Source organism: Mus caroli, unplaced genomic scaffold (assembly GCF_978045245.1).
Source record: "Mus caroli unplaced genomic scaffold, Mus_caroli_1 scaffold_13, whole genome shotgun sequence".
NCBI lineage: Eukaryota > Metazoa > Chordata > Mammalia > Rodentia > Muridae > Mus > Mus caroli.
The window spans coordinates 21,789,668-21,817,638 of NW_028227268.1; the positions used below are offsets into that span (position 1 = coordinate 21,789,668).

Below are 27,971 nucleotides of genomic sequence, written 5' to 3' on the forward strand. Positions count from 1 at the left end.
AGAGGTCCCGGCGCGAGGCTCCGCCCCTCGATGGGATAGTCAGGCTGGGCAGCCAGTGAGATAGCCTTAGAGGGTGGGAGTCTCCCTAGGGGGCGGAGCTTCGAGGGGGCGAGAGGTGTGGCTTGGCTGTCAGGTCCCTTTGCCTTTTGTTCGGTTACTGAGTTGCTGCCTTGGCCAGAGTCCGGAGCAGCCGCCGCCCGAGCGCGCCGAGCTCAGTTCGCTGCCCGCGCCGGCTCCCTCCCGGCCAGACCCGACCCCGACTCGGCTCAGCCCGGCTCCACGCTCAGGTACACCCGATCGGGGTACGAATCACTGCGGGGGAGTAGGGACAGCAAGCGGCCGGGAGGCTGGTTCCAGCGGTTTCAGGGCAGGTGAGGGCGGATGTCAGGGAGCGCATCCTACACCAGCGACAGGGGGCGCGCTGGGGTCCGGGGCGCGGGACCCTTGGGACAAGCAATCTGGGTTGGAGCGCCCCTCCAGGCTCGGTGAACCGCAGGTCTGAGAAGGGTGGGGAGGAACTAGGGCAGGTGCCTCGGAGTTCGCGCCTCCCCCAGGGCCCCAGAGCTCCTCTGACACGGCGTCCCTGACTCTCCCCTGGAGCTGACCGAGCAGACTTTGACCCGCTCCGCCTGGTCCCGGAGCTCACGGTGACAGGAATTTACCGTTCGGGAAACTTGCTGCCTAGTCTCTTTGGGGCCACCCTCACCGCACCCCACGCGTCATCCTCGCTTTCCCTCCCTCCCTACTCCCCCAGGCCTGGGTGGGGCCCTATTGTCTGCGCCCAGCTTTCCAAACTGTGGGGGCCGAGTGCACATTTTCCCAGGGACGCAATTCCCACCTGCTGAGCAGAGCAGGTGAGCGCTTGGAAGACGGAGGCCCTGCCCTGCAGCTCCGAGCTGTACCTGTGGCGCCTCCCTCCGCTCTAGTGTACGCCGGTCAATGCCTTCTCCTACGGAGGTGGGATAGGGTGACTGGGGAACTGGTGAAGGGTCTGGGCTCAGTGCCCTACCGATGTCTGACACTGGTGGCTTGGCCTGGAGTCTGGGCCGGTAGAGAAAATTTAAGAAGCACTCGCCCAGCTTTTAGTAGCTGTGGTTTCCAAAGTGTTGATAGGGAAACAGCAATATCTTTTGATATCTGCAACCCATTCTTGAGAAATCACTCCAAACTTTCCAGGAGAAAGTAACCATGGGAGCCTTTTCTAGGATTTTCTCGTCTCCTTGTTGAGAGCTGATTCTAGGCTTGGTGGTACTTCTTGGAGGAAAACCCCTTCCCCCAGTCAGCTCCAAGCTCAACATAGGCCAGTGTGTGCGCTTTGACCCTGTTCTCCCTGCCCCCACCTCCATCCTGTTTGCCAGGACCCTAAGGCCTGAGGTAGGGACCAATGGGGGTGGGGTGGGGGCGTTGCTGAAAGGGGAAGTGCCTTCTTCCTTCCCCCTCCTCCCGAGACCACCACACCCCCTTATATGAGGCCTGCTAAGTATCTGTCCTCCCAAGCTCTGCCCCTTCCCCAGGAATGGGGTTGGGACAGGGCTGGGCCAAACTAGGAAGATGAGGAAGAGTGATCTGTCTGTCCCTAACTCCCCCATTTTATTTAGCTGGCTGACAATTGAGGCAGGATAGCATAGGGCAGGAATGTTGCTGGCCGTTCCGCTGGGTTTCTAGATTATGAAGGTGCATTCTTTCTAGAGGACTCGCCAGAAGTCCCTCCTCCACCCACTCTTTTCCTGAGTGTTTGGCGGGGAAAGTGGGACAGGAGGAAGTCTTTGCTGTGGAAGGTTTCTTCCCTGCCAGGCACCCTCAGGCTGCAAAGTGTGATCGCGCCCTCCCCTTGCCTCCCGTGTGCTGAGAGCTCTTCTCTGGCTGGGATTGTGAACTTCTACTCGCCCTTGCACTGGTTATACAAATCCGAAGAGTGGCCTTTTCGTAGGCATTTGGAGGTCCCTCCCCATCAGCCTTCTTGCCTTCTTGCGGGGGACCGAGCAGGAATGCCAGCGCTAGCCTGAAGCAGAGGGAAGGTGGGGCGCCGGTCATGAGCGCTGCTTGCTGTGACTCACCTGGAGGCTGCTGGTGGTGCTTGGTTGGAGAGTAGGGATGGCAGACAGACTCTCCCCTTGAGGAACCCCCTTAGGTCCTGTGGGGGGTAACATAAGTGACCACCTCCAGGAAGCACAGGGGGTGGGGAGGAGGGGGAGATATGATGTTTAGGCTCCTGCAGCCTGTCTCCCCTCCTCTCCATGCCAAGGTGGAGGAGGGGAAGGCATTGTAATTACATGAGCTAAATGATTAGTTTAGCTAATTTGATTGGTTCGTGGCTGTGATGAAAAGACAGTATTGAGGAAGTGTGGCCAGGAGCTGCCCGGCCCAAGCTGGCTTCTGACCGGACAGGAGGGAGGGGAAGCCAAGGTAGGATCTGATTAGTCATTTCTTGCCAGATCAAGTCTGGGCTTGGGTGACAGGAGCCTCCCCCGCACCCAAGCTCCACCCTATTCCCCCTGGAGCGGCCGTCTGGCCTGCTAAGGTCGGACTTGGAGAATGCAGCCTGTGGGAACGGAAGGTCAGGCGGAGCCTGATTGACTGATTTCCTTCCTGGGGGCCCACAGGCCACGGCCCAGGAGAGGAAGTCCTGTCCTGCAGAGCTACTTTAGAACAAGGTGACACATTTGGCTGGTCCACAGAAGGACAGCGATCTAGATAGTCTAAGGGGGCAGTTCTGAGAGTTGGGACACAGACTTGGACTGAAGCTACCTTGAGTCTCTGAACAGTGTGTCCTTACCTGCGCAGCCTGGGTCAGGGCACCTTGCTTCTTAGGCTCAGTGACCTCAGGAATAAAGAAACCTAAGCTGTCCAGAAATTACTTGACTGATGGTCACTCAAAGCCAGAAGACGACGATCTGGTACCAAGCTCTTTCACAATGGTTCTCACTAATCATGCTTACAGAGGCAGCTGCCGTTGTTGTCTTCCTCAACAACTTAGGGAAAGTTAGCAACTTGCCCAGTGGTGCCCAGCCAGACTCCAGAGAGAGTTAAGCTCAGACCTCATGCTGCTCTCTGGCTCCTCGACAACTCCGGAAGAATTTCTCCACCCATCCCCTCTTTTCTTTTGGGTGATAAATGACCAAATCTGGGACCTTGCACCAACGTAGACAAGCACTTTCCTATGGAATCCGTCATCAGCCCTGGAAGCACCCCCCTCCCCCCACCTTCCTTTCTTGACAGAGTCTCATGTAGCCTAGGCTAGCCTCTGAGATCGACCTTGAACGACTTTTTCTTATCTTTCCTTTTTGAAGACAGGGTCTCGACGTGCAGCCCTGGCTAGCCTAGAACTTGCTATCTAGACTAGGAGTCCTCACACTCACAGAGACCCAGCAGCCCCTGCTCCTTGGGATAACAGGTGTGTGCTGCCTTGCCTGGCAAGCTTTTTAAAACATTTGTTATCATCATCTTATTTATTTATTTATTTAGTGTGTGCCTGTGTGTTTGAGCATGCACAGGACACAGCACATCTGTGGAGATCAGAGGGCAACTTTCAGGGTTTTTTTTTTTTTTTTCCTTTTCCTTCCACCCTGTGGGTCCTGTGGGTCCAATTTTAGCTTTAACCCAATCAGCCATCTCTCAACTGTTCAGACCTCTCAAGTACTGGCATTATAGGCATGTAGCACTGGCTTATACCATGCTGGGGATCAAACCCAGGGCTTCATATATGTATGCTAGGCAAACGCTCTACATCTTTAGCCCTAAATGGAAGTTTTCTCCTGCCCCCTTTGGAGGGCCTCAGCTCCAAGGATAGAAGGGAATTTAGGAGAGCCCTGCTAGACGTGTGGGGGCGGTGAAGGCGGGACAGGTTTGTCAGGTGGGAGTGACTCATCACCCTGGCTGCCGGGACTCTGAAACCTCACTGTGGTCGGTGGTAAGGCAGCTCCTCAAGGCCAGGAGCTGTGAGGGTCTAAGTTAGGGGAGACCAGAGGGGAGGACAGCATGGCTCAGAGCTTTCTGGGCTGGACCCCGGAGAGGATGTGGGAGCCACCTGCTTCACTAGTGTCTGTGGCTTTGCCAAGTTAAAGTGGAGGCGGGGTGCTCTCTGGGGAATAGAGACACATGAGTCAGATTTAGGCTTGGGTGAGAGTCCTGCTGGATCATGCCAGATAACACAACCAGGCTGCTTGGAGAGGAGCTTTCTACTGCCCTGTCGTGTCTGGAGACACTAGCATCTGGGCTATGAAAACCTCCACAGGAGGATATTCCTGTGGGAGTAGAGTGAGAGGTTGTAGGAGATGCCTGTCAGCCAGAGCTAGCCCACAAAGGAAGATTTGGTGGCGCCAGGGTCTTCTTAGGTATGACTGATTTGGACCCCTCTGCCAACCCAGCACCTGGCACCAGAATGGAGAACTGGGGCTAGGTTGAGCCTGCGTACTGGTACATCCTGAAGACTGAGGTTCTTTCTACCAGATCTTCAGATCAGGACGGAACCACAGCCTGTTTACCTATCTTAGAGAAGAGAGCCCCTAAGCAAGGAGCCTTGACTGGGAAGCACCGAGGGAGAATGAAGTCATTCTTGCAGATTACCACACAGAGTAAAATTTGGGCTGGTGGCTTTCTAGCACCCTGAGGCCAATAGGGACAAGGTGGGTGGGGATGGGGGTGAGGACACACAGATGTCCTTATGAAGAGGCTAGACAGAGAAAAAGACTTCCTATCCAGAAGACAGTGTCAGATTCTCCCCGCAAGCAGAGTGATAGAAGATTGTGAGCTGCCATATGGTTCTGGGAACTGGTCTGGGTCCTCTCCAAGAGCAGTAAGTGCTCGTAACTGCTGAGACATTTCTCCAGCTCCGGATGGGAGGTCTTCATTTCAAAAGGAGAAGCAGGTGGAGAGGGCCACCCTTGCCCAGGAGGCACTTCCTGTGGGTGAAGAGTCAGTCTAAGTCCTTGGAGGAAACTTTCTGTTTGGGGACTTTGGGAAGAAGAACCACGGGGCCGAATAGAAACCCAGCGTCTGACAGCTGGCTGGCCCCGTAACTCTCTGAAAGAAAAAGGTAGTGAGATGGGGTGGGACAGGTCACTGGGATTTGTGTCTCAGCAGATGACAGACACCCTGAGGCCTTGCTCTTGGGATGTGGTTGACTGTCCCAATTTTTAGCAACTTCCTGGGATAGATTCGAAGAGAGAGAGAGAGAGTTCTTTGACCGTCTGACCGTTTGCTTGTGCTAGCCTCCTGGCCTCTTAACTTTTGGTTGGCTGCAGAGGAGGGTGCTCAGCTTTCTCTGCGGTTTCCCAGTGTGGAGGGAGATCTTATGTCTAGTGATGGCGAGAAGAGGCCAGGCAATCGACCAACTGCCTCACTGTGGGCTGTCTCTCTGTCGCTGAGTGTCAGGATCAAAGGCTTGCTCCACCATGCTCAGTTGGTCTTTTTTTTTTTTTTTTTTTTTTCTCATGACAGGGTTTTCTGTATAGCCCTGGCTGTTCTGGAGTTTACTCTGTAGACCAGGCTGGCCTTCAACTCTTGCCTGTGCTTCTGGAGTGCTAGGCTCAAAAGCATGTGCCATCACTGGCTGGCTGATTGCTATTTTATCTTTTTTTTTTTTTTGGTTTTTCGAGACAGGGTTTCTCTATATAGCCCTGGCTGTCCTGGAACTCACTTTGTAGACCAGGCTGGCCTCAAACTCAGAAATCCGCCTGCCTCTGCCTCCCGAGTGCTGGGATTAAAGGTGTGCGCCACCACGTCCGGCTTATCTTATTTTTTTAAATTGAGGAATGCACAGAAATTTGTGAGAATAAAAAGCAGCTGTCTTTAATCTGAACTGTGTGAAGCAGCCACCTTGAACCTTCCTCCCTCTCTACCCTCCTATCCTTTGCTCTTGACCTTCCACCTCCATGGGAGCTCTGTATACAGAGGTGAGCTGCTTTTATTCCTGCACAATACAGGGATTAGAGCCCAGGGAGGGCTTCCGGGCATGCCATACAAGCACTTCACTCAGAAGCCACTCATCCGTGAAGCCCTCCTATGCCCTCAACATGGCAAGTTTTTATTTTTCCAAACATGTATTTATATCGGGGAGTGTTGCCGCATACAGGCTGAAATCAAAGAGCAACTTGCAAGAGTCAGTTCTGTCCTCCTGCCATGCGGATAAAATTCAAGCCATCTGGTTATAGTGCAGGCAGACACCTTTACCTGCTAAACTATCTCAGCAGCCCCAACCAAGGCATTTTTTTTTAAAGAAAGATTTTATTATATATATATGACAAGTACACTGTAGCTATCTTCAGACACACCAGAAGAGGGCAGCAGATCTCATTACAGATGGTTGTGAGCCACCATGTGGTTGCTGGGAATTAAACTCAGAACCTCTGGAAGAGCAGTCAATGCTCTTAACCGTTGAGCCATCTCTCCAGCCCCCCCCCCCCCCAACTAAGGCATTTGCTTGAAGCCTTCTTGCAAAGCTTTTGCTTGCTGCAGCCTGCGTTGTCCGGGGACTAAGGGTTCAGGTCCCTCCTGTCCAGCCCTACCCCTGCAACATCCTACTCTAACTGGCTGGCATCCAACTGCTGTTAATGGGACTGCCTAAGCCCCAATGGTGCTGGCTAGGGGCTTGTAACAGCTGGAGTAATTTTCCACTCCCAGGAGTCCTGGTTTGGGCTCATCTGCCGGCCTGGGATGCTGGCCTCATCAGGGATGCAGCTGGAGCCCTCCGTTAGGGGAACCCATTAGGTTTCCTAGATCAGGCCACTTCCCTCTGCTACATAGCCCCCTCCATTTTCCCACCCGGCTCTGTTTGCTTTGGGAAGCAGCCCAGAAGAGAACAAACAGCAGCTGGGTCATGGCCTGAGCCTCTCCCACTCCAGACCTCTTCTCAGCCATGGTCTGGCCTGGGCTGCCCTCCAGGCTGGAAGTGAGAATGTTCCTTTGAAACATCCCTTGTCTTCTCTGGTCCTCAGCATCAGCCATGCGCAAGTAGCTTGTACTGTCTCTCTTACCAGTGTGGCCATTCTGGTGATGGAAATCATGGTGTCTGCCCAGGAGCCTCTCACCATGATAGAATGGGGTGCCGGGGTTGGGGGGACAGTGAGGGGTTCCCTCGTGGAATCAGCAGTCTCTAGAAGTTTCTATGTCTGACTGTGCAAGCCATGACAGTGTGTGTTTCTTTCTGTCCTTGGGACTGTTGGCAGTATCTCAGCTGGATCCAGAGGCACTGAGAAGGGAAACTTAGGGCTGGTGTCCTCTCTAAGCCCCTACCCTGAGGTGGGGACTTTTCTGTTGGGGCTGGCTACTACTTGGGTGGCAGCTATGTTCAGGTTACATACAGTCTGAGGAAAAGGGGTCCCATAACTACATAAATGGTTTGACTTGCCCAAAGGCCCACGGCCAGTTAGGTGTTGGTTCTGACGGGGAACTTTGTAAAGATGCTTATCCCCCTGCTCTCCTGCTTTGATGTAAGCCTGGGTCTGGGTGTGCCTAGGGTACCAACCTCTAGCCCGAAGGACCTCCAGGGGAGTCCAGCTTTGCCTGCCATGTGTGGCCCCATGCTTTGTTTCTGCATCCAGGTCTAGCCCAGCCTCTCAGGCAGCCCTCTCCTGAGCCTGTTTCTAGGTGTTTTACTGTCACTTAGCAGCCCAGCTTGGCTGTGCCTGTTGCTTGACTGTCCCTGCAGGTGCTGGCTAGGTCGGAGGCTGCTGTCACTCTTGGAGGGGTTATTTTTAAAGTCAGGACTGGGCGTCATTCTGCTGGACAGCTTGGACGGAGGGAGCGTGGTGCCAGCACCCCAGCTGGCTGTACGGAAGAACAGGCATGAAGGGCGGGGCTCTGACCCTCCTCCCCAGTCTGGAGCCAGTGGGGGAAGGGCCGTTTGCGTACCCTTCAAGGGCCTGTGTCTTCTCTCTTCCTGTCCTCCTCCTACTCCACCCTGTGATCTCTAAGCTGGCTTCTTCCTCCCTGCCACCAACAATGGAGCAGAGTCCCACTGCTAAACAAAGGTCCCCCTTTCAACTCGGAAACCCGCCCTGTCCCTGTCTCTGTCTCTACCCATCTCTGGCCCAGTGCCTGGGCAGGGCCCCCACCACTGTCTCCCTCACTTCCACCCTGGTTCTGTCCAGGGTGCATTGCAGAAGGTCTGACCTGTGTTTCCAGGGTGAAGAATGATGAGACCGAACTGGGTGCGGCCTCTCCACCCCGAGAATGGCCAAACCTATACTTTTGCTTGTTGTGGAAGAATTTCCCAGGCTCTCTTGAGTTGGTAGGGAGAAAGGTGAAATTGATTGACCATCCTCTCTGATGGCCGACTACCAGCCTTCCCCTTACAAGATTAGCTAGCTGTCTCTGTGACGAGTTCTGGTGTGTTTACTCTCTGAGCTGCTTTCAACTCTACCTTGCCCACCCTTAGCCTAACCTTCACTGACACAGGGACCCTAGCATCTTATTAGAATCTGGCCATCAGTGCTTCTTCTGAGATCATGGGGCCATCCTTTCTCAGATTAAAAAACACCCAATACTGGGCAGTGGTGGTGCATGCCTTTAATCCCAGCACTTGGGAGGCAGAGGCAGGCAGATTTCTGAGTTCGAGGCCAGCCTGGTCTACAGAGTGAGTTCCAGGACCGCAAGGGCTACACAGAGAAACCCTGTCTTGAAAAAGCAAAACAAAACAAACAAAACAAAACACACCCAAAGGGGCTGGAGAGATGCCTCAGCGGTCTTCCAAAGGTCCCAAGTTCAGTTCCCAGCACTCACCTGGCAGCTCACAACCATCTGTAACTCCATTTTCAGAGGATCTGACACCCTCACACAGACATGCATGCAGGCAAAACACCAATGCGCATTAAAAATAAATAAATCCTTCAAAACAAAGCAAAAACACCCAGAGATTCCCAGCATATATGGTAGAGCTGAGACCCTAATCTGACCAGTAGAGCTGAGACCCTAATCTGACCAATGCATAGGTGGGGAGGACCGCCACCTGTGATCACCCTCATCCTTACCTTCCCCTTCCTCCCCTTGGTCAGAGGGCTCAGCTTCTCCCAGACTCTCAGAAGTGAACTAAACCCCAGTCTGTAAGTAAGACAGACTCAGAACTGAGCATGGTGCCACCATTCCTGGAACTTGGAGCCTCTGTTTCCCCATCTATAAATTGGGAACCAGCAAAGGCCTCCCGGCAGGGTTGGAAGTCACTGGCTGTTAGAGAACAGGATGCTTGCCCTCTGATATCCTTTGACCTCTGCCTGGCCCTGGGCAGCTTTCCAGCCCTTTGCTTCCCTTGGCTCCAGGCCTGGCCAGCTGGGCCTGAGGAACAGCCTGTGAGTGAACCCCTCTCTCCTGAGGCTACCCTTGACCGCAGTGTCCCCTTCTGATCTGCGGCTGGTCCTTGGTTTAAGATGAGCCTTCTCCCATCTCTCTGGGTCCTAGATGGCTGGTTGCATGGCTATCTCAGTGGAAGGCAGCTTTGTGGTTGGACTGAGGAGTTGATGCCTGACCGGGGCAGGTCTTCCTCACCTTCTTGGACCCTATGCTTTGCCTCTATTGGGCACTGGAGGGTCAGCATCTATGGGTTTCACCTTCTCAAGAGCTCTCAGGGTTCGTGTTTTTTGGTTTTTTCTTCTCCCAAAGATGATTTCTGGGACCCACTCACTCCTCCCAGGCTCCTCAAGTTCTCTCTTTGGGAGCCACCCTTGGGACAGAGGACAGGATGGGGGTCAGAGAGAGGCAGGGTTTTCTTGAGCTGGCCTCCTCCAAGCTCCTGATTTCCTTCTGTTCCCTGCTGGAGCTGGGAGGAGGGGAGCATGAGAAGGGAGGGGGGAGGAGGGGAGAGTGCGGGGTGGTAGGGTGGTGAGGCGGTATTCTAAAATAGCTACTCCAGGCAAGTGTCTGGGAGCAGCTGTGCACATCTGGTGGCACAGAGCCTGCTGTCGGTGGCCTGGGCCTGCTGCTGTTTATCAACCCCAAACGAAACTCTGAGTCAGCCGGGATGGGATGGCGGGAAGGGAGGAAGGTGGCAGCTGAACACTGGTGCTGCTCCTGCCTCTGTCTGTTTTAGGACTGCGTGTGGCAGGGGAGGGGCTGTGCGTCCCAAGAATGACTGGGAGAACATTCATCAACCTTTCCGTTTTTTTTGTTTTTTTTTTTTTCCCCTCTTTGAAACAGTGTCTCCTTTTGTAGCTGTTCTCCCACTGGTGAACCTTCTATCCCAGTCTACCTGGTACTGGCATGACAGGCATGTTCTACCATGCCCCTCTGTCGTCATGCTCTGAAAGGTGGGGCCGGGGCTGTCACTGGGAAGAGGCCCCTGATTCTCTTTGTTCCTGGGGTGGCGCCTCTCAGTACACCAGCTGCCCCACCCTAATTTTTGCAGGTCCCCCATCATGGTGGAACAACCTGTTTGAGAGATGCTGGGCACCACCCCGTTTTATGAGTGGGCTCTGTTCATTCTCTGAAGCAGTATTGCAGTATTGGAGTGTAGAGGCAGAAGACTTTAGCATCAAGCTTGCTTATGCCTGGTCCCTTCTCTGGTTCCATTTCTAGCCAGTTTCCACATCTATAAACTGGGGAGTAAAGCTCTGAAACCCATGTGTGAGGCTGGTGGCATTGGTGAGGGGTCTGGAGGCATATGTGAAGGGTGTGAACACATAGTAGGTCTCTCTCCATGACTTGTCTGTATATAGGTGGTGGTGGTTGCGATAGGGTCAGTGCCCATGATGGTGGGGCCAAACAGACCAAATGGGGACCCCACATCAAGTAGGTGCAGATGCCCATGGGCCTTAAAGTGGCCCCAAGCCCTCAGAGCAAGGTGTGAGTCCTCAACAGCAGTGACCACCCCAGAGGGCCTGTCCCACTCTGTGCTGCTAGCCCGGGCTCCGGGAAGTGGACGATGAACGAACACCCTAGGGGTGAGGCAGTCAGGATAGCAACAACCTGGTCCCCAACAGTGAACACCTACTAAGTGCTGTCACCATAGCAAGTCCTTCCTAAGCACTATCCTCACAGCATTCAGTTGAGCATGGTGGACCGTGAGTTTGAAGCCCCTGGCACCCAACGAGAGGTAGATTTGAACAGGTCTATAGAGCTCAGAAGACTGGGAAAGCTCGGAGCTGGAGGAGAGGAAGCCCTGGTTAAGCCCGGCCTTCTGGAATTTGAGATTCAGGAACTCTGAGGGAGCCCAGGGCGTCCCAGAGAAACCTGTTGGACAGCTTCCCTGCCCCACCCAGTCTCTCATCCAATGGCTGATGGTGTGCTACAGCCTCTGCAGCCTTTCCCAGGGGACTCCAGTGGAGTGAGGGCAGGTCTACAGAGCTCAGCAGCCCTCTGAAACCCTTAGTTCCTTTTCTACTGGAAAGGGTGGGTGGGAGCAGCTGGTGAGTGAGCCTGCACTAGGCTGGAGGGATCTAGCTGTTTCCTGACTCCACACCAGAGCTAGAGAACCCAAAAAACATGGAGCTTATCCATAATGGCCCCACTGCAGCCCTACTGTGCCCCAGGCTGTCTTCTGGGCTGGGTTCACACCTTTCGCTTCACACCTGCACCTTGCTGTCTGCAACCCTCTGAGGCCCCTGAGGCTATGGTAGGGCTCCAGGAGAAGGGTAGATCTCAGCTACAGCTGAGTTGAAACTGGGGGTAATGGGGTCCCCCTAGCCAGCTGATGTTGTACTCCTGTCTTTTTGTCTTCAGCAGCCACCATGGAGGTGATGAACCTTATTGAGCAGCCCATCAAGGTGACAGAGTGGCAGCAGACATACACCTACGACTCGGGCATCCACTCCGGCGTCAATACCTGTGTGCCCTCTGTAAGCAGCAAGGGCATCATGGATGAGGATGATGCCTGCGGCCGACAGTACACACTCAAGAAGACTACCACCTATACACAAGGGGTGCCACAGAACCAAGGTATGGACTCCGGTTTTTTTTTTTCCTTTTGGGTTTTCCGAGACAGGGGTTCTCTGTGTAGCCCTGGAACACCTCTGTAGATCAGGCTGGTTTTGAACTCACCGAGATCTGCCTGCCTCCGCCTCCTGAATGCTGGAATGTACCACCACCACACCTGGCTTCACAGTTTCCACTCTTGAGGACCCGGGAAGTCTGATGGGGACATGTGACAACCCAGAGATAGATACAGAAGTCACCCCAGTGAATTCTGAATGTGTAGGGAGGCATAGGCGCTGACCTAGGGTGCTATTGGAGCCCAAAGTTTTTGGCTTCTGGGATCTCAGGAATGTAATAAGGTGACTTGCCAACCCCCTCAGGGCGGGGGCTGGCAAGATCTGGACATATTCTTTTCACTCCAGGAACCTCATGTCTGATGAGAGAGACAGGGAATACTCCCACATACCCACACCCCCCCACACACACCCAGGGTTCAAGCTTAGACTGGGCTAGCACAGGACATACAGATGTACTGAGGACGGGCATGGGGAAGCTGATTCAGTTACAGGTTCCTATCACAAAGGCCAATACTCTACCAGTCCAGGTATTCCCTTTCCTTCTGGGACAAAGGTGCACATGGCTTTAGGACTGTCATTCGCAGATGCCCCCAGGGCCCTAAATGTTCCAGGGGATGAGATTTGGGGCCTGGACGGTTGCAGGATGAGTTGAGGCTGGTGAGGTCTCTATGAACTGAACCTCTGTGTCCTGGGTCTCCTTCCTGGCTGTGCAGGCAGGAACCTCTCTGTGCCTGGCTGGACCAGTGTACTCCTAGGAGCTAAAGGAAAGCATATAGGTGGGAGAGCCCTGTAGGCAGCCTCTCCTTCCCCATTAGTTAGAGAATGACCTTGTTCCTGCCCTCTCTACTAGGGCATTGGAGCGTTGGCCACAGCAGGGCTATATGGGACTTTTTCTTTTAATAGCCCCAGCCTACCCAGAGGGAGAACCCAGTGTTTCCCTTGAGGACTCTTGCTCCTGCCTTCTCAAAGCCAGCCTCCTGTCCTGTCTCTTGATTGGCTATGTGGTCTTGGCTGGTGCCTCGGGGACTTCTTTTGGCCCCCTGTTCAGGGAGAGAGTTGCTACTCTATGGAGGATGAGTTGTGTAGTTAGACTAAGGAAGTTTAGCTTGTCTAATCTTGTGACTGGGCTGCCCTGCTGGTTACAGGAGGAACAGCGGGGCTCTGGGCTCCTGAGTCCACTGTTTTTGTTTTGTTTTGTTTTGTTTTGTTTTGGTTTTGGTTTTTCCGAGACAGGGTTTCTCTGTATAGCCCTGGCTGTCCTGGCACTCACTTTGTAGACCAGACTGGCCTCGAACTCAGAAATCCACCTGCCTCTGCCTCTCGAGTGCTGGGATTAAAGGCGTGCGCCACCACGCCCAGCTGAGTCCACTGTTTTTAGGACCTCAGTGTCCAGTGTCCTGAAAAGTAGAGATAGTATTGTACTTGATTTGAGAGATTATTGTTGACAGATGAAATAAGGTGCTTAACACACTGTCAGGTACACAGGCACTCCGCCATTAGGTATTTCTTTTTGTCTGTCATTTCTGTGTGTGTGTCTATGTGCACATATGTGCACGGGGACCCCTGGAGACCAGAAGGTGTCCTTTGGAGCCTTTAGAGCTGGAGCTCCTTGATGTGGGTGCAGGGATTGGAACTCTGATCCTCATGCTAAAACAACAGTACCCTAAGCTCCTGAGCCACCTCTCCAGCCCCTGGTTTTGTTTTTGAGACAAAGTCTCATGTAGGCTAGGCTGTCTTAAACTCACTGTGTAGCCAAGGATGCCCCTCGGTTTCTGATCCCCTTGCTGCCACCTCTGGAGGAGTGTAATTGCACGAGTGTGCCACCATGCCTGCTTTTATTCATTGCTGGGAGCAGAACCGTGTTAGGCAAGCATTCATCCAGCCAAAGCTGCTGAGCTGGCCATCATAGCAAAAGTATATGATGTCCCAGCTTCTTGGTAGGCTGAGGCAGGAGGATTACAAGTACAAGATCTACCTGAGTACGAAGTAAGTTCAAAGCCAACTTGGGAAACTTAAAGTAGTTTTAATTTTTTAAGTGTGTGAGTGTGTGCCGGCATGTATGTTATGTATATATACCAAGTGGGTGCAGTGCTTATGGTGGCAAGAAGAGAGCACCAGAACCTCCTGGAACTGGAGTTAGATATGGCTGGGAGCCACCACGTAGGTGCTAGGAATGGACCCTGTGTCCTCTGCAGGAGCAGTATGTGCTCTTTTTTTTTTTTTAAAGATTTATTTATTATATGTAAGTACACTGTAGCTGTCTTCAGACACTCCAGAAGAGGGAGTCAGATCTCATTACGGATGGTTGTGAGCCACCTTGTGGTTGCTGGGATTTGAACTCTGGACCTTCGGAAGAGCAGTCGGGTGCTCTTACCCACTGAGCCATCTCACCAGCCCGCAGTATGTGCTCTTAATGGCAGAACCATTCCTCCAGCCCCTAATTCTTTTTTTAAAGGCTGGGAATATAGCTCAGTGGTAGAGTGCTTGCTGAACAAATGTGTGGCCCTACGTTTACTTCCTAGAACTGTACTTTGATAAATACATATTCTGCTGCAGACATTTTCGTAATGATAGGTGTCAGACATGAGTCTTTTAAAATCAAATCATGGGGCTGGTGAGATGGCTCAGCGGGTAAGAGCACCCAACTGCTCTTCCGAAGGTCCAGAGTTCAAATCCCAGCAACCACATGGTGGCTCACAACCATCCGTAACGAGATCTGGGGCCCTCTTCTGGAGTGTCTGAAGACAGCTACAGTGTACTTACATATAATAAATAAATAAATCTTTAAAAAAAAAAAAAAAAAAAAGAATGACCCTGAACTTCCACCTCCAGTGCTCCGAGGTGGAACCTGTACCTTTAAAAAAAAAAAAAAAAAAAAAATCAAATCATGATCTTAGTTGTCATAGAGTTGGATGAGCTAGGAGGGCCTCATGCTATCAATGGGATGACACAGGCAAGGGCGATGATGGTCCCCTAAGACCCTAGTTAGGTTCGGGATCACGAGTGATGCCCTGTGCTTTGGAGAAACATGAGGGAGCTTGGAGCCACATCTTCAAGGCTTGCCTTGCTCTTCAGGATCCCTGTAAAATCTCCTGTAGCTCAGTCCTTATGTCATTTGGCTTTCAGGTGACCTGGAGTACCAGATGTCCACGACGGCCAGAGCCAAGCGGGTGCGAGAGGCCATGTGTCCAGGGGTCTCAGGCGAGGACAGTTCTCTACTGCTGGCCACCCAGGTGGAGGGGCAGACGACCAATCTGCAGCGCCTGGCCGAGCCATCCCAGTTGCTCAAGTCGGCCATTGTTCATCTCATCAACTACCAGGATGATGCAGAGCTGGCCACCCGGGCTCTGCCTGAGCTCACCAAGCTGCTCAACGATGAGGACCCGGTCTGTGAAGGGCCTGGAGGTGGGGTGGGATGGAGCTGGCTGTCCTCAGAGGGATGGGTCATCAAAGGATGCCACGGCCTTTGCCTTCCTTCCCTGTGAGGAGGAGCCTGGGGCTGTCTGCTCAAGGTTTCACACACTTCCTCCAGGTAGTGGTGACCAAGGCGGCTATGATCGTGAACCAGCTGTCCAAGAAGGAGGCATCCCGCCGGGCTCTAATGGGCTCGCCGCAGCTGGTGGCGGCGGTGGTACGGACCATGCAGAACACCAGTGACCTGGATACTGCCCGGTGTACCACCAGCATCCTGCACAACCTCTCCCACCACCGAGAGGGCTTGCTCGCCATCTTCAAGTCTGGAGGCATCCCTGCCCTAGTCCGAATGCTCAGGTACTCGTTTCTGTTTCTCGGCAGCACGGGTGCCAGGGGCCTCCCAGCATCCCGTTTCCTGGGCTTCCAATACAAGTTGTTACAAAGAATGGTTGAGAGTGTCCAAAGGCAGAGCTTTGACAACTCTGGGGGCGGAGCTTTGACAACTGAGTATACTTGGTCAGAGTAGATGAGGGGCAGGCTATCCTAGCAGGAGAGAACAGCATGGCTGACCCCCACCCAGTCGTGCTTCCTCCCCATCCCATAGCTTCGTACTGATGTAAATGGGAGTTCTTTGAGGGTAGAAGCTGATTTCACTCCCCTCTTATCCTCTCCCAGAGCTTCTCCTGTATGACCTTACACACAGTAGTGACTCAGCTGCCCAGGGACCTAGCATGTAATTAGCACCGTGCGGAACCTCAGATGCGAGAGTAGAGAGAAGATGCATTGTATGCTGATGTCTTTAAGAGTGGGACTGGCTGGGCATAGTGGGGCTCTTCTTTAATCCCAGCCCTCAAGAGGTCGAGAGACATGCAGATGTCTATGAATTCCAGGCCAACCTGATCTATACAGAGAGTTCTAGGCTAGCCAGGGCTCCATAGTGAGAACCTGTGTCCAAACAGAAAAAAGAAAGGAAGGGTGGGATTGGGTCTGGGGGTTGGCTCAGTCAATAGAGTGTTTGTTTACCTCTCCAGCACCCACATGAACATGCTAGATGCCATAAAGTGCTTCCCTGGCAGTGGGGAAGCAGAGACCAGAAGCATTCCTGGGGCTTGCTGGCTGACCAGTTTAGCCTAATGGGTGAGCTCCAGGCCAGTAAGAGAGCCTGTGTCTAAAGAAGGGGACTGTGTTCCTGAGGTGCACACCTGAGTTTGTCTTCTGGCCTCCATCCATGTTCATTCACATTCACACACACACACACACACACACACACACGAGCAAAATTAAAAAGGCTTTGTGCTTAAGGAAGGATGAGATTTTGGTAAGGGTATATTTGCATGGGGGTGTTGATTTAGGGTGAGCTCTCTGGATGTAACAGGGATTCCTTCCAGACCCACATTCTGGCAACTGGCTCACACGGGTCCTATCTGTTCCTCAGTTCCCCCGTAGAGTCTGTCCTGTTCTACGCCATCACCACACTGCACAACCTGCTGCTCTATCAGGAGGGCGCCAAGATGGCGGTGCGTCTGGCAGACGGGCTGCAGAAGATGGTGCCCCTACTCAACAAGAACAACCCTAAGTTCCTGGCCATCACCACTGACTGCCTGCAGCTCCTGGCCTATGGCAACCAGGAGAGCAAGGTGAGTCCCTCCACCAAAGCCTACAGCAGCATCGTAGTGGCTTCCGGCCACTTCCGGAAAGGCATATTGATGTGTCTACACAGATGAATGTGTGTCTTACCCTAGTTCTGAATTCTTCAGAACTAATAATTTAAGGATGAGAAAAGAATTAGGGATCAGGCTATAACTCAGTGATAGAATAGAATGATGCTGAGTGACGTTGGATTCAGTCCTTAGAGATGAAAAGAGGGAAGGGGTTGGGCGTGGTGGCGCATGCCTTTAATCCCAGCACTCGGGAGGCAGAGGCAGGCAGATTTCTGAGTTCGAGGCCAGCCTGGTCTACAAAGTGAGTTCCAGGACAGCCAGGGCTATACAGAGAAACCCTGTCTCGAAAAACCAAAAAAAAAAAAAAAAAAAAGAAAGAAAGAAAACAGGGAAGGGTGGAAAGATGGCTTGGAGGCCAGAAAAGGGTGATAGATCCCCTAGAACTGAAATTACCAATTGTTATAAGCCACCATATGGGTGCTGGGAATCCAACCTAGGTTCTCTGGAAAAGCCACCAGTGCTCCTAACTCCTGAGCAGTCTCCAGCCGCCTGTGTATTTTAGACAGGTTCTAACTAACCCCGGGCTAACCTGGAATCCTACATCTACTTGTCTTGGTCTCCCAACTGCTGGTGTGCAACACCAGACCTGGCAGAGCTCAAAAGGTCTTTTGATTTTTATTTATTTACTTTTAAGCACGTCTAGACTTACTCCGTGGGTTAGCCCTCCTTCCGAAAGGACTACAGTTCATCACCATCAGTGGTAATGGCTGTGACTAGCTTTCCTTTGCTACATCCTTGCCAGTATTTGATATCATCATCCCCACCCCCCAACCCCAGAGATGTTGGCTTGATAGTCTCAGAAGCCATTTACAGCTTAGCGGAAGCTTCATAAAGACAGCTTCGTCACCCCCCACTCCTCCATGCCTTCTGTCTTACACTCAGCCTTTCTCTCCCCCCCAACCCCTGACAGCTGATCATCCTGGCCAATGGGGGACCCCAAGGGCTTGTGCAGATCATGAGGAACTACAGCTATGAGAAGCTTCTGTGGACCACCAGCCGTGTGCTCAAGGTGCTCTCCGTGTGTCCTAGCAACAAGCCTGCCATCGTGGAGGCTGGTGAGTGTGAGAACCACAAGGTGGCTTGTGGGGGAACCCAAGGGTAGACTCAAACCTTAAGAGCTCTTGCTAGTTTTCCAGAGGACCTAAGTTTGGTTCCCAAGATCCACATCTGGTGACTTACAACTGCCTGTAGCTCAAATTGGGAGGGGCTGGGGCTGGAGAGATGGCTTATCGGTTAAGAGCACTGACTGCTCTTCCAGAGGTCCAGAGTTCAAATCCCAGCAACCACATGGTGGCTTACAAACATCTGTAATAACATCTGATGCCCTCTTCTGGTGTGTCAGAAGACAGCTGCAGTGTACTTATATACAATAAATAAATAAATCTTTTTTTTTTTTTCAAGACAAGGTTTCTCTGTATAGCCCTGGCTGTCCTGGAACTCACTTTGTAGACCAGGCTGGCCTTGAACTCAGAAATCCACCTGCCTCTGACTCCCGAGTGCTGGGATTAAAAGCATATGGCTATAAATAAATAAATCTTTTTTTTTTTTTTTTTTTTTTTTTTTTTTTTTTTTGGTTTTTCGAGACAGGGTTTCTCTGTATAGCCCTGGCTGTCCTGGAACTCACTTTGTAGATCAGGCTGGCCTCGAACTCAGAAATCCGCCTGCCTCTGCCTCCCGAGTGCTGGGATTAAAGGCGTGCGCCACCACGCCCAGCTAAATAAATAAATCTTAAAAAAAAAATTGGGATGGTCTGATGCCCTCTTCTGGGTACTACACAACCCCCCTCCACCTACCATCCCCCCACACAAGTAATAATTATCTTTAAAAATAAAAACAGAGCTTGGTAGTGGTGGCACATGCCTTTAGTCCCAGCACTTGGGAGGCAGAGGCAGGCGGATTTCTGAGTTCGAGGCCAGCCTGGTCTACAGAGTGAGTTCCAGACAGCCAGGGCTACTCAGAGCAACCCTGTCTGGAAAGACCAAAACAAAACAAACAAACAAACAAACAAAAAAGAGTGACCTCTGGGGTTAGGAGATTCAGGGTAGGGTCTCTGCCCTGTCAGTCTGGCTCCCTTGGAGCTAACAGGACTCCTGTCCCCTCCCCAGGTGGGATGCAGGCTCTGGGCAAGCACTTGACAAGCAACAGCCCCCGCCTGGTGCAGAACTGCCTGTGGACTCTGCGCAATCTCTCAGATGTGGCCACCAAGCAGGTGAGACAGGAGCCTGGACCTGGGCCAGTCTCTTAAACCATGCCAGCCTTCCTTCCACCTAGGCACATGACCTCTGGGACCTGTGAGTCCTCCTCCTTCATGGCGAAGGCTGAAAAGTTCCAGATGGCTATCACACCTTTATTTAGTAGGGGGCTTTCATCCTGCTTAGGGTTTGGGAAAGGAAGAGGAAGTGGGCTGACATCTTTAAGTTGGGGTTCAGGTAAGGGGACAGTTTAGATCTAGACTCTGGGTCAGGACCAGTACTACGGGGGCTGGTGAGATGGCTCAGTGGTTAAGAGCATTTGTCTGTGGCTCTGGTTACAGAGCATCTGATGTCCTCTTCTGGCCTCTGAGGGTCCTGGGCACACACATATGGTGCACAGATACACAGGCAGGCAACCAAACTTCCCTCCCTATGCTTAACCGTCACCACACCACCAAGCAAGTACCCTCGATGGGCCAGCATTCTGCATGGCCTCCGTGGGCATGCGCTCTCAGTACCCTCCATGGGCCAGCATTCTGCATGGCCTCCGTGGGCATGCGCTCTCAGTCATGTAGAGGGAGAGCAAGCAGCCCTATTGATCGTGGAAGAAACCGAGGCTCGGTGTTGAGAAAGCCCTTTTTCAGAGCTAGTAAGTGGCAGAGCTGTCATTCTGACCCTGTGATGTGTATCTCCAAGGCCTAGACCCTTTCTGCGCCACTGCTAGTCCTGGGAAAAGAGAGGTATTTGAATTAGGGATTTTTTTTTTTTTGAAGTAGATTTAGCTTGCAGACCCCCTGGTGTGACAGAGAAGGCCTGGCAAAGTAAGAAGTGCCTAAAAGCTGACGCCTATGACCCCAAAGGCCTTGCTAACTTCCCCTTGCTAACTTCCTCCTGACCAGAGGCCTCCTTTGGCCAGCAGGAATGAAGCACACTGGCCTTAGAGGCAGGTCTGTAGCTGTGGGTCTGTGGAAGGCTCCAGCCTTTCTCAGCCTCCTGCTAAGGACTTCCCTCAGGGCATGGGAGGCTGTGAGGTCAAGGTTCCCAGCTATATACAAGCAAGCCCTAGCCCTTCAGCCTGTCCATTCCCCCTTGGACCTATTGGAGAGGCTGTATAGAGATGGCTGTGTCCCTTACCCTGCATGTGCTTCCTGTCTCAGGAGGGCCTGGAGAGTGTGCTGAAGATCCTGGTCAACCAACTGAGTGTAGATGACGTCAACGTCCTCACCTGTGCCACGGGCACCCTCTCCAACCTGACCTGCAACAACAGCAAAAACAAGATGCTGGTGACACAGAACAGTGGCGTGGAGGCGCTCATCCACGCCATCCTGAGAGCCGGAGACAAAGATGACATCACAGAGCCCGCCGTCTGTGCCCTGCGCCACCTTACTAGCCGTCACCCCGAGGCTGAGATGGCCCAGAACTCTGTGCGCCTCAACTATGGAATCCCGGCCATTGTGAAACTGCTCAACCAGCCAAACCAGTGGCCACTGGTCAAGGTACCCAGTAAAGGCCACAGGCACTGTGGTGGGGGGTAGGTGAGGGGTGTGTCCCCTGTTCAGGGTCATAGGGATATATGGTAAGGATCCGGAAGAGCAGGGCCTAGACAATAGGAAGCAGCTCCCATGGCCATTTCTGCTTCAGCATTGGCTCTGCTCTTAGAGACTGAGTCTTTTCATTTATCTGCCCCCCATTTGTTTTATTATTATTATTTTGTTGTTGTTGTTGTTTTTTCGAGACAAGGTTTCTCTGTATAGTCTTGGCAGTCCTGGAACTTACTCTGTAGACCAGGCTGGTCTCAAACTCAGAAATCCGCCTGCCTCTGCCTCCTGAGTGCTGGGATTAAAGTTGTGTGCAACCACCAACCAGCTATTATTTTTAAAGTCTTCACTTATTTATTTTGTTTTTGGGGGACAGGGTCTCACTCTATAGCTCTGATGGTCCTGGAGTTCTGTAGACCAGACGAGCCTCGAACTCAGAGATTCTTCTGCCTCTGCCTCCTAAGTACAGGGGATTGAAGGTGTTTGTCACCATTCCTGACTCTGGCTATTTTTTGAAACAAGGACCCTGAGATGTAACTCAGGCTGTCCTTAGACTTTCAATCCTCCTGCCTCAGGCTCCTGACTGATGAGAATACTATAGACATGTCCCACCTAGCAATCTAGTTCTTTTATTATTATTATTATTATTTTAAAAAGTACAGTCTCAGGTATCCCAAGCTAACCTCAGATTGTAGCCAAGGTTTGCCTTGATCCTCCTGCCTCAGTCTCTCCCAACTTGCTGGGGTAAGTTCTGTGCCATCACACCCGCTCTGTGCGGTGCTGGGTATCCAACCCTTTGTGTGTCCTAACTGAGCTAAAGCCCCAACCTTAGCTCTAGATTCCTTCAGTTCTGTGCCTACAGCCCCGCCCACAAGCCCCCAGTTCCCCGTTCCTGGAGTAGCCAGGATGCTCCTGACTTTGTGGTTGTTACTGAAGTGGGGCTCAGATTCAGAAGAGATGACAGGAAGGACAAAATACCTAAAGCCGGGGAGCCGGGATCCCCCAGATGTTTTAAGGACTACCCGCCCCTCCATTCATCACTGCCTCCTTTCTTACCAGGCAACTATTGGCCTGATCCGGAACCTGGCTCTGTGCCCAGCCAACCATGCCCCTCTGCAGGAGGCCGCGGTCATTCCCCGCCTCGTCCAGCTGTTGGTCAAGGCCCACCAGGATGCCCAGCGCCATGTGGCTGCAGGTACCCAGCAGCCCTACACGGATGGTGTGAGGATGGAGGAAATCGTGGAAGGCTGCACCGGAGCCCTGCACATCCTTGCCCGGGATTCCATGAACCGCATGGAGATCTTCCGGCTCAACACCATTCCCCTGTTTGTCCAGGTGAGTCCGGTACAGATGGGCAGATCTGTCCCCAGGTGCTGCTGAGGGGTTTGGAATGTGTGGGCCAGGAGTAGTCTAGGTCTGCGTAGAGAAGGGTGGATAAGTGGCTTTCCGAACTTAGAACACGAGAGCCTTCTTGAAGTGCAGCCACAGGCAGACATGAAGAGCATCTGCAGGTTCAAGAAACAGGAAAGGGACAAACATGGAACCTAGGAACCAGCGCCTCAGCACACCGGAGCTCATTAACACTGGGTCCTAACAGTGTGGTGCACGCAGAGTCAACAAGTGGCTCCCAGGTGGCTCATAAGCAGACGGCTCGGCCCAGGAATTTACAGAAATGAAATTTAGCTCCCAGTGAGAGGCCATTTTCCACTGTCAAATTGGCCAACTTGAGGGTTGGATAAACTGATCGTCTTGTGCCCCGCCTACTTGAGGGAAGGGCAGTCTGGGAGCTATCCTTTGGCCTGGAATTCAGATCCGACTCTCTCTTGGGGGAAATCATTAGCATAACCTAAATGGACAGAGATGTACCCGAGATAATAATTGCGGACACAGTTGTTAAAAACAAGCCCTTTGTCTAATGGTGAGGAAGTAGTTTTGAAGGAAACCATGGGTGTGGTGGTACATGCTTCTCATTCCAGCACTGAGGAGCAGAGGCAGGAGGATTAGCCATGCAAGACCAGCCTTGGATGCAGAGTGAGCTCAAGGCTAGCCTGGGTTATCTTTGACTTAAAAGATAATATAAAGAATGGCAGTATGTGATATTGCCCTAGGGAGGCTGAGACTGGGGGATTGAGAGACAGTTCTAGGGTAGCCTGGGCTAATAGCAAGACCTTATCTTTTAAACAAAATAGAAGAATGCTTTACTATGTCATACCCCCGTGTGCAGTGAGGCCTCACAAATCACGGGATGCATTTTTTTGCTTTGTGGTCCTGGGGATTGAGTCAGGGCCAAGCTCAGGGGCAAGAACTCTACCCCCAAGCTACATCCCCAGCCCAAGATTTTTTTTTTCCTTTGAAATATTTTTTATTAGTTTTCAGAGTTAAGGTCTCATCCGGACCTACCTTCAGTGGAATGAACTCATAGGTTTGTAGGACAGACTCTGAAGTAATACACAAGAAAGTGCCTTATTCTACCATGGCAGGCAGAATAAAGGAGGAATCAGCATTATGGGTGGGGCTGGGAGATGCCTGCCAGTGAGGCTTTGCCGTGTATCCTCGAGGAGCTGAGATCAGATTCCCAGTACTAAGGTGCTGCGGCAGCTTTTAACCCGAGCGTGGGGAGGAGTGGAGACAGGAGGAGTGAGCCTTGCCAGACCTGGAGCTGCAGGTTCAGAGACAGACCCTGCCTGAAAAATTGAGACACAACGGAAGGGAACACGTGACTCCAACCTCTGATCTTCATACACAAGAACATGCACTCAAATGCACACGTGCCCCAAAACACAGTCACCACGATACACACATATAGAGACACGTGCGAACATATCTATAGCGAGATTGGGCACGCCTTTAATCCCAGCACTCAGGAGGCAGAGGCAGGCGCAACTCTGTGAGTTTCAGGCCAGCCTGGTCTACAAAGGGAATCCAGGACAGCCAGGGCTATTATTATACAGAGAAATCCTGCCTGGAAAAACAAAAACATATATGCATATATATAAACATACATATATATGGTGTGTTTATATATAGTATATGTGTAGTATATTTATATATAATATACATAGTATATGTTATACTATATATAGCATATATAGTATATACTATATATTATATTTTATATAGTATATTATATGCTATATATTTATATATACTATATGCTATAATATATAATTACATATAATATAAAATACATAGTGTATAATAATAAGACGGTGATAAAATATACTGGTCACGTGCTGACATGTTAGCAGAGGCTGTGTCTGCTCAGGTGTTAGGGGCCAGTCTGGTTTTTTTGCCCTTTCTTTATGCTTTCCTTGGCTTTCTCTTTCCTAAGACGGCTAGACAGGGCAGGGCTGGGCGGTGTGGCTGGTGTGCAGCCTGGCTTGCCTCACTCCTCACCTCCACCCTTGTCCTCTCTCCTAGCTCCTGTACTCCTCTGTGGAGAACATCCAGCGTGTGGCTGCGGGAGTGCTCTGCGAGCTGGCCCAGGACAAGGAGGCTGCCGATGCCATTGATGCGGAGGGCGCCTCTGCCCCTCTCATGGAACTACTCCATTCCCGCAATGAGGGCACCGGTGAGGGACCCATGACTTGGTGTGGGGGGCAGGGGAGCACCAGAGGGAGGAGGCTGGGCTCTGTTCCTCCAGCTGCAGCACTGACAGCCTCTGACTTGGTCTTAACTTCCCTCCCTCTCTGCCCAGCGACCTATGCTGCTGCTGTCCTGTTCCGCATCTCTGAGGACAAGAACCCAGATTACCGTAAACGAGTGTCTGTGGAACTCACCAACTCCCTCTTCAAGCATGACCCAGCTGCCTGGGAAGCTGTGAGTATCAGACCACATCTGATTGTGCAAGCCACGTACTGCATGGGGGACGGTGGGGGGGGGTGCAGCTCATTGCTCTCTGCAGAGGCATAGCTGACCTCAGAGAGGTGTAGCCTCCAACTCAATATTCACTTCAAGGCTGATTTTGAACTCTTTGTTTTTTGGGTTTTTTTTTTTTTAAGATTTATTTATTTTATGCTTATGAATACACTATTGCTGTCTTCAGACACCCCAGAACAGGGCATCAGATCCCATTACAGATGGTTGTGAGCCACCATGTGATGAACTCAGAACCTCTGGAAGAGCAGTCAATGCTCTTAACCACTGAGTCGGCTCTCCAGCCCTGATTTTGAACCTCCTGTCTCCACCTCTTAAGTACCATGACTAAAAGGCCTAAAGGCATGGGTTACCATGCCTGGCTAGATATTTATTTTATTTTGCAATGGGGTCCTTTATAGAGAGAGTCATGAGCCGCCATGTGGTTGCTGAGACTTGAACTCAGGACCTCTGGAAGAGCGGCCTTTACTCCTAACTTCTCTCCAGCCCAGCAATGGAGATCCTTCATGACATAGAGATAGCAGATCAAAGCATGTCTAGTTGTTTATTTTGTTTTGTTTTGTATATGGTTTCATCTGTTTGCTCGGCTATTTTTTAGTACTGGGAGTCAGATGAGGGCCCTGTGTACATCCTACAGACACTCTACCCCTGCGCTGTATCTATAGTCCTGGGTGGTGTTTTGAGAAAGTCTTGCTATATAGGTAGCCCAGGCTAACCTTGAATATATGACGATTCTCTTGCCTTGACCACTGAATACTAGAATTAACAGGAATTGGGGTCTCACTCTACCCCCAGCTAGCTTGGACTTTGTACCAATCCTCCTGCCTCAGACTCCTAAGTGCTGGGGTTGCAGGCATGATCCACCCACTGTTCCCAGCTACATATCTCTTTTGCCCACATGAATATAAAGGGTTTGAGAATGTGGTGTGTGTGTGTGTGTGTGTATATGTGTAACAGGACCCCAGGGCCTTGGCCATGCTAGACAGGTACTCTGCCACTAGCCCACATCCAGGGTTGTCTTGCTCTAATTTGCACACGGGTACTGTGTAGCCAGCCACACCCTGTGTCTATGTCTCTTCCCGACACTCCCTCCCCACAGCTGCTCTGGCCTGTGTGTGCCCAAAGCGCTAGTGTCAGGACCTCTACCCAGAGCAGGGCCTGGGAGCACGGTGCTTTCTTCTCTTCCTCTAGGGTTAGGGGAGGTGTCCTGCCCCTTGTCTGGAGCACCTCTCTGTTCCTTAGTGGAAAAGCAGGCCAGAGGATCCTTTCCCACACTTCCTATGTCTTTCTGTCCTTCCTCAGGCCCAGAGTATGATCCCGATCAACGAACCCTATGCAGACGGTGAGTGTGTGGAGCCCTAACCCAGAGCCTGGAGCTGTGTGGGCGAGAGTGGAAACTCCTGGTAGCCAGTGTGTTCCAGTCTAGATCCCTGCTGTGGGGGTGTAGGGAGGAAGTTTGGTCCCTAGGCGTGGGCCTGCTCTTCTACCATGTGTGGTCTGCAGATCTCCAGATAAGCCTTCCTTTCTCGTCCCCAGACATGGATGCCACCTACCGCCCCATGTACTCCAGCGATGTGCCTCTGGACCCTCTGGACATGCACATGGACATGGATGGAGACTACCCCATGGACACCTACAGTGACGGCCTGAGGCCTCCCTACCCCACTGCAGACCACATGCTGGCCTAGCCAGCTCCACCTCAGTAAGGCCCCTTCCTCCCCCCACCTCTCCTCTCTCTCTCTCTCTCTCTCTCTCTCTCTCAGCCTTGCCCTCAGCCTGTTGCTATGGTTACAGTGCCACTTCCTTTTCTCTCTGGCCTGGTGGGGACCTTTCCATCCTGGACTATAAACACTGGGGGACGGGGAAGGAGTGTGACAATCCTGTGCTTTTTGATCTGTTGTGCTTTGGCCTGCCTTTCTGATGATGATGATGATGATGAAGAATTATTATGGACTAGGTTTTACTCCGTGTTTCAGGCTGGCCTGAAATTCATTATGTAGCCCAGGCTGGCCTCATGTCTGTGGCTTTTCCCTAGCCTTAGTGACATCACCATCCCAGTGTCATTTTTTTTTTTTTTAACACTGGGGACTGAACCTATTGCACCTATGAGTGCTAGGGCAAGGCTACCATTGAACCACATCCCTAGCCCTGGTTTTGCCGTCTGTTACATTGAGATAGTCTCGCTAAACTGTCCAGGCAGCCTTTTACAGCCTGGAGTGCAGACATGCCTTGAATTTAGGATCTTCCTATATTAGCCCCCTATAGACCTGCACAGCTGGAGTGGGGGTGGGGGTCCTCCATTATATTTGCCCCTTGCTTGGCTAGGCCATGCTCCTCCAGCTACTTCTAAGCAAATGAGGAAAAAGACCATTTTTTTTCTGGGGGTCGTAGACAGATGTCACAATAGCACCCCTGAACTTCTGGGGGAGACAGGCCTGTCAAGCACCTGACCTCGGTGTCCTCATGCCCCACAGGTGCTGTTTCTCACCTGGAGAGCTCTCAAGAGCAGACTGTCGGAGGAGACAGAAAAGTACCTGAGCCCCGGGAGCCGGCCTGGACTTCCTGCTGAACACACGTGCTCCCGTGCTCCAGCGAGTTCCTCCATAGGGATTTTGGGATGGTGTCTGCTCCCGCTTTTCTGTCCTGGGCTGGGGATCCAGGCTCAGCACTTTCTCCCCGTCCCCACTATGGCTATGGCCACTAAAGCTTTAGACTCAGCCTGTGTCCCTGCACAGCAATTCTCTCTGCTGACTCCAGCTGCCTGGACCCCCACCCCTACCCCCACCCAGGCCTTCCTTTGTTTTTTTTTCGGGGGCCAATTTTCTCACTTGACCTCCTGGGATATCCAAGACACAGGTTCAAGGCCCCAACCCCTGACACCCAAAGCTTCTTTTGAAAAGTTCAGGGACCTTCTCGGGGGTCAGTGGGAGAGTGGAGACATTAAGTGCCCCTGCCAGGACCTGCCCTTCCCTTCAGGATGCTAAGTTTTTGCTTTGACCCTCCAGAGGGGGGAACTCTTGGTGATGCTCCTCTCACATCGCTCCACACTGGCCCATCTGCCCTGCAGAAGTGTTCTGGCTCACCCCTCTGGTGTGTGGTGAGGGGCTTTCTTCTCCCCCTCCTGTTTGACTCCCGCCACCTCCTGCACATGGGTTTGGGGGCGGGGAGCGGGGGGCAGAGGACTGAAAGGGAAGTCCCCTCAGAGAGTCTTATTATCAACACTTTATTTTTTGGTTATTGGCTTTTTCTTTTCTTTTTTTGTTTTTGTATAGACCAAAGCAAAGAAAATAAAATAACACAGAGATCCAATGG

The 27,971-nt window shown here is 52.0% G+C and overlaps 1 protein-coding gene across 4 annotated transcripts; it reads left to right on the forward strand.

The window, feature by feature from the left end:
* The first annotated feature begins 21 nt into the window (after nt 1-21).
* On the forward strand, nt 22-27,968 carry Jup (junction plakoglobin). 4 transcript variants are annotated; one of them, XM_021176737.3, is made up of 14 exons: nt 22-287; nt 11,650-11,865; nt 15,045-15,304; nt 15,451-15,689; nt 16,768-16,969; nt 17,964-18,108; nt 19,159-19,262; nt 20,403-20,741; nt 21,843-22,118; nt 24,204-24,354; nt 24,481-24,602; nt 25,962-26,001; nt 26,196-26,361; nt 27,134-27,968. In XM_021176737.3, exons 2-13 carry the CDS (start codon nt 11,658-11,660, stop codon nt 26,345-26,347), a joined length of 2,238 nt encoding a protein of 745 aa, XP_021032396.1. In that variant the 5' UTR covers nt 22-287; nt 11,650-11,657; the 3' UTR covers nt 26,348-26,361; nt 27,134-27,968. The 4 variants fall into 4 exon arrangements, with proteins under 4 accessions (XP_021032396.1, XP_029339632.1, XP_029339631.1 ...); XM_029483772.2 differs by having other exon boundaries at nt 126-302; XM_029483771.2 differs by having other exon boundaries at nt 129-371.
* The last annotated feature ends 3 nt before the right edge of the window (nt 27,969-27,971 follow it).

Bases quoted from the DNA above. Each gene is read 5' to 3' on its own strand.
- Jup (XM_021176737.3), top strand. From the start codon at position 11,658: ATGGAGGTGATGAACCTTATTGAGCAGCCCATCAAGGTGACAGAGTGG. The intron at 15,690-16,767 runs GTACTCGTTTCT...TCTGTTCCTCAG, and splicing joins GCCCTAGTCCGAATGCTCAG to TTCCCCCGTAGAGTCTGTCC. The intron at 24,603-25,961 runs GTGAGTATCAGA...GTCCTTCCTCAG, and splicing joins ACCCAGCTGCCTGGGAAGCT to GCCCAGAGTATGATCCCGAT.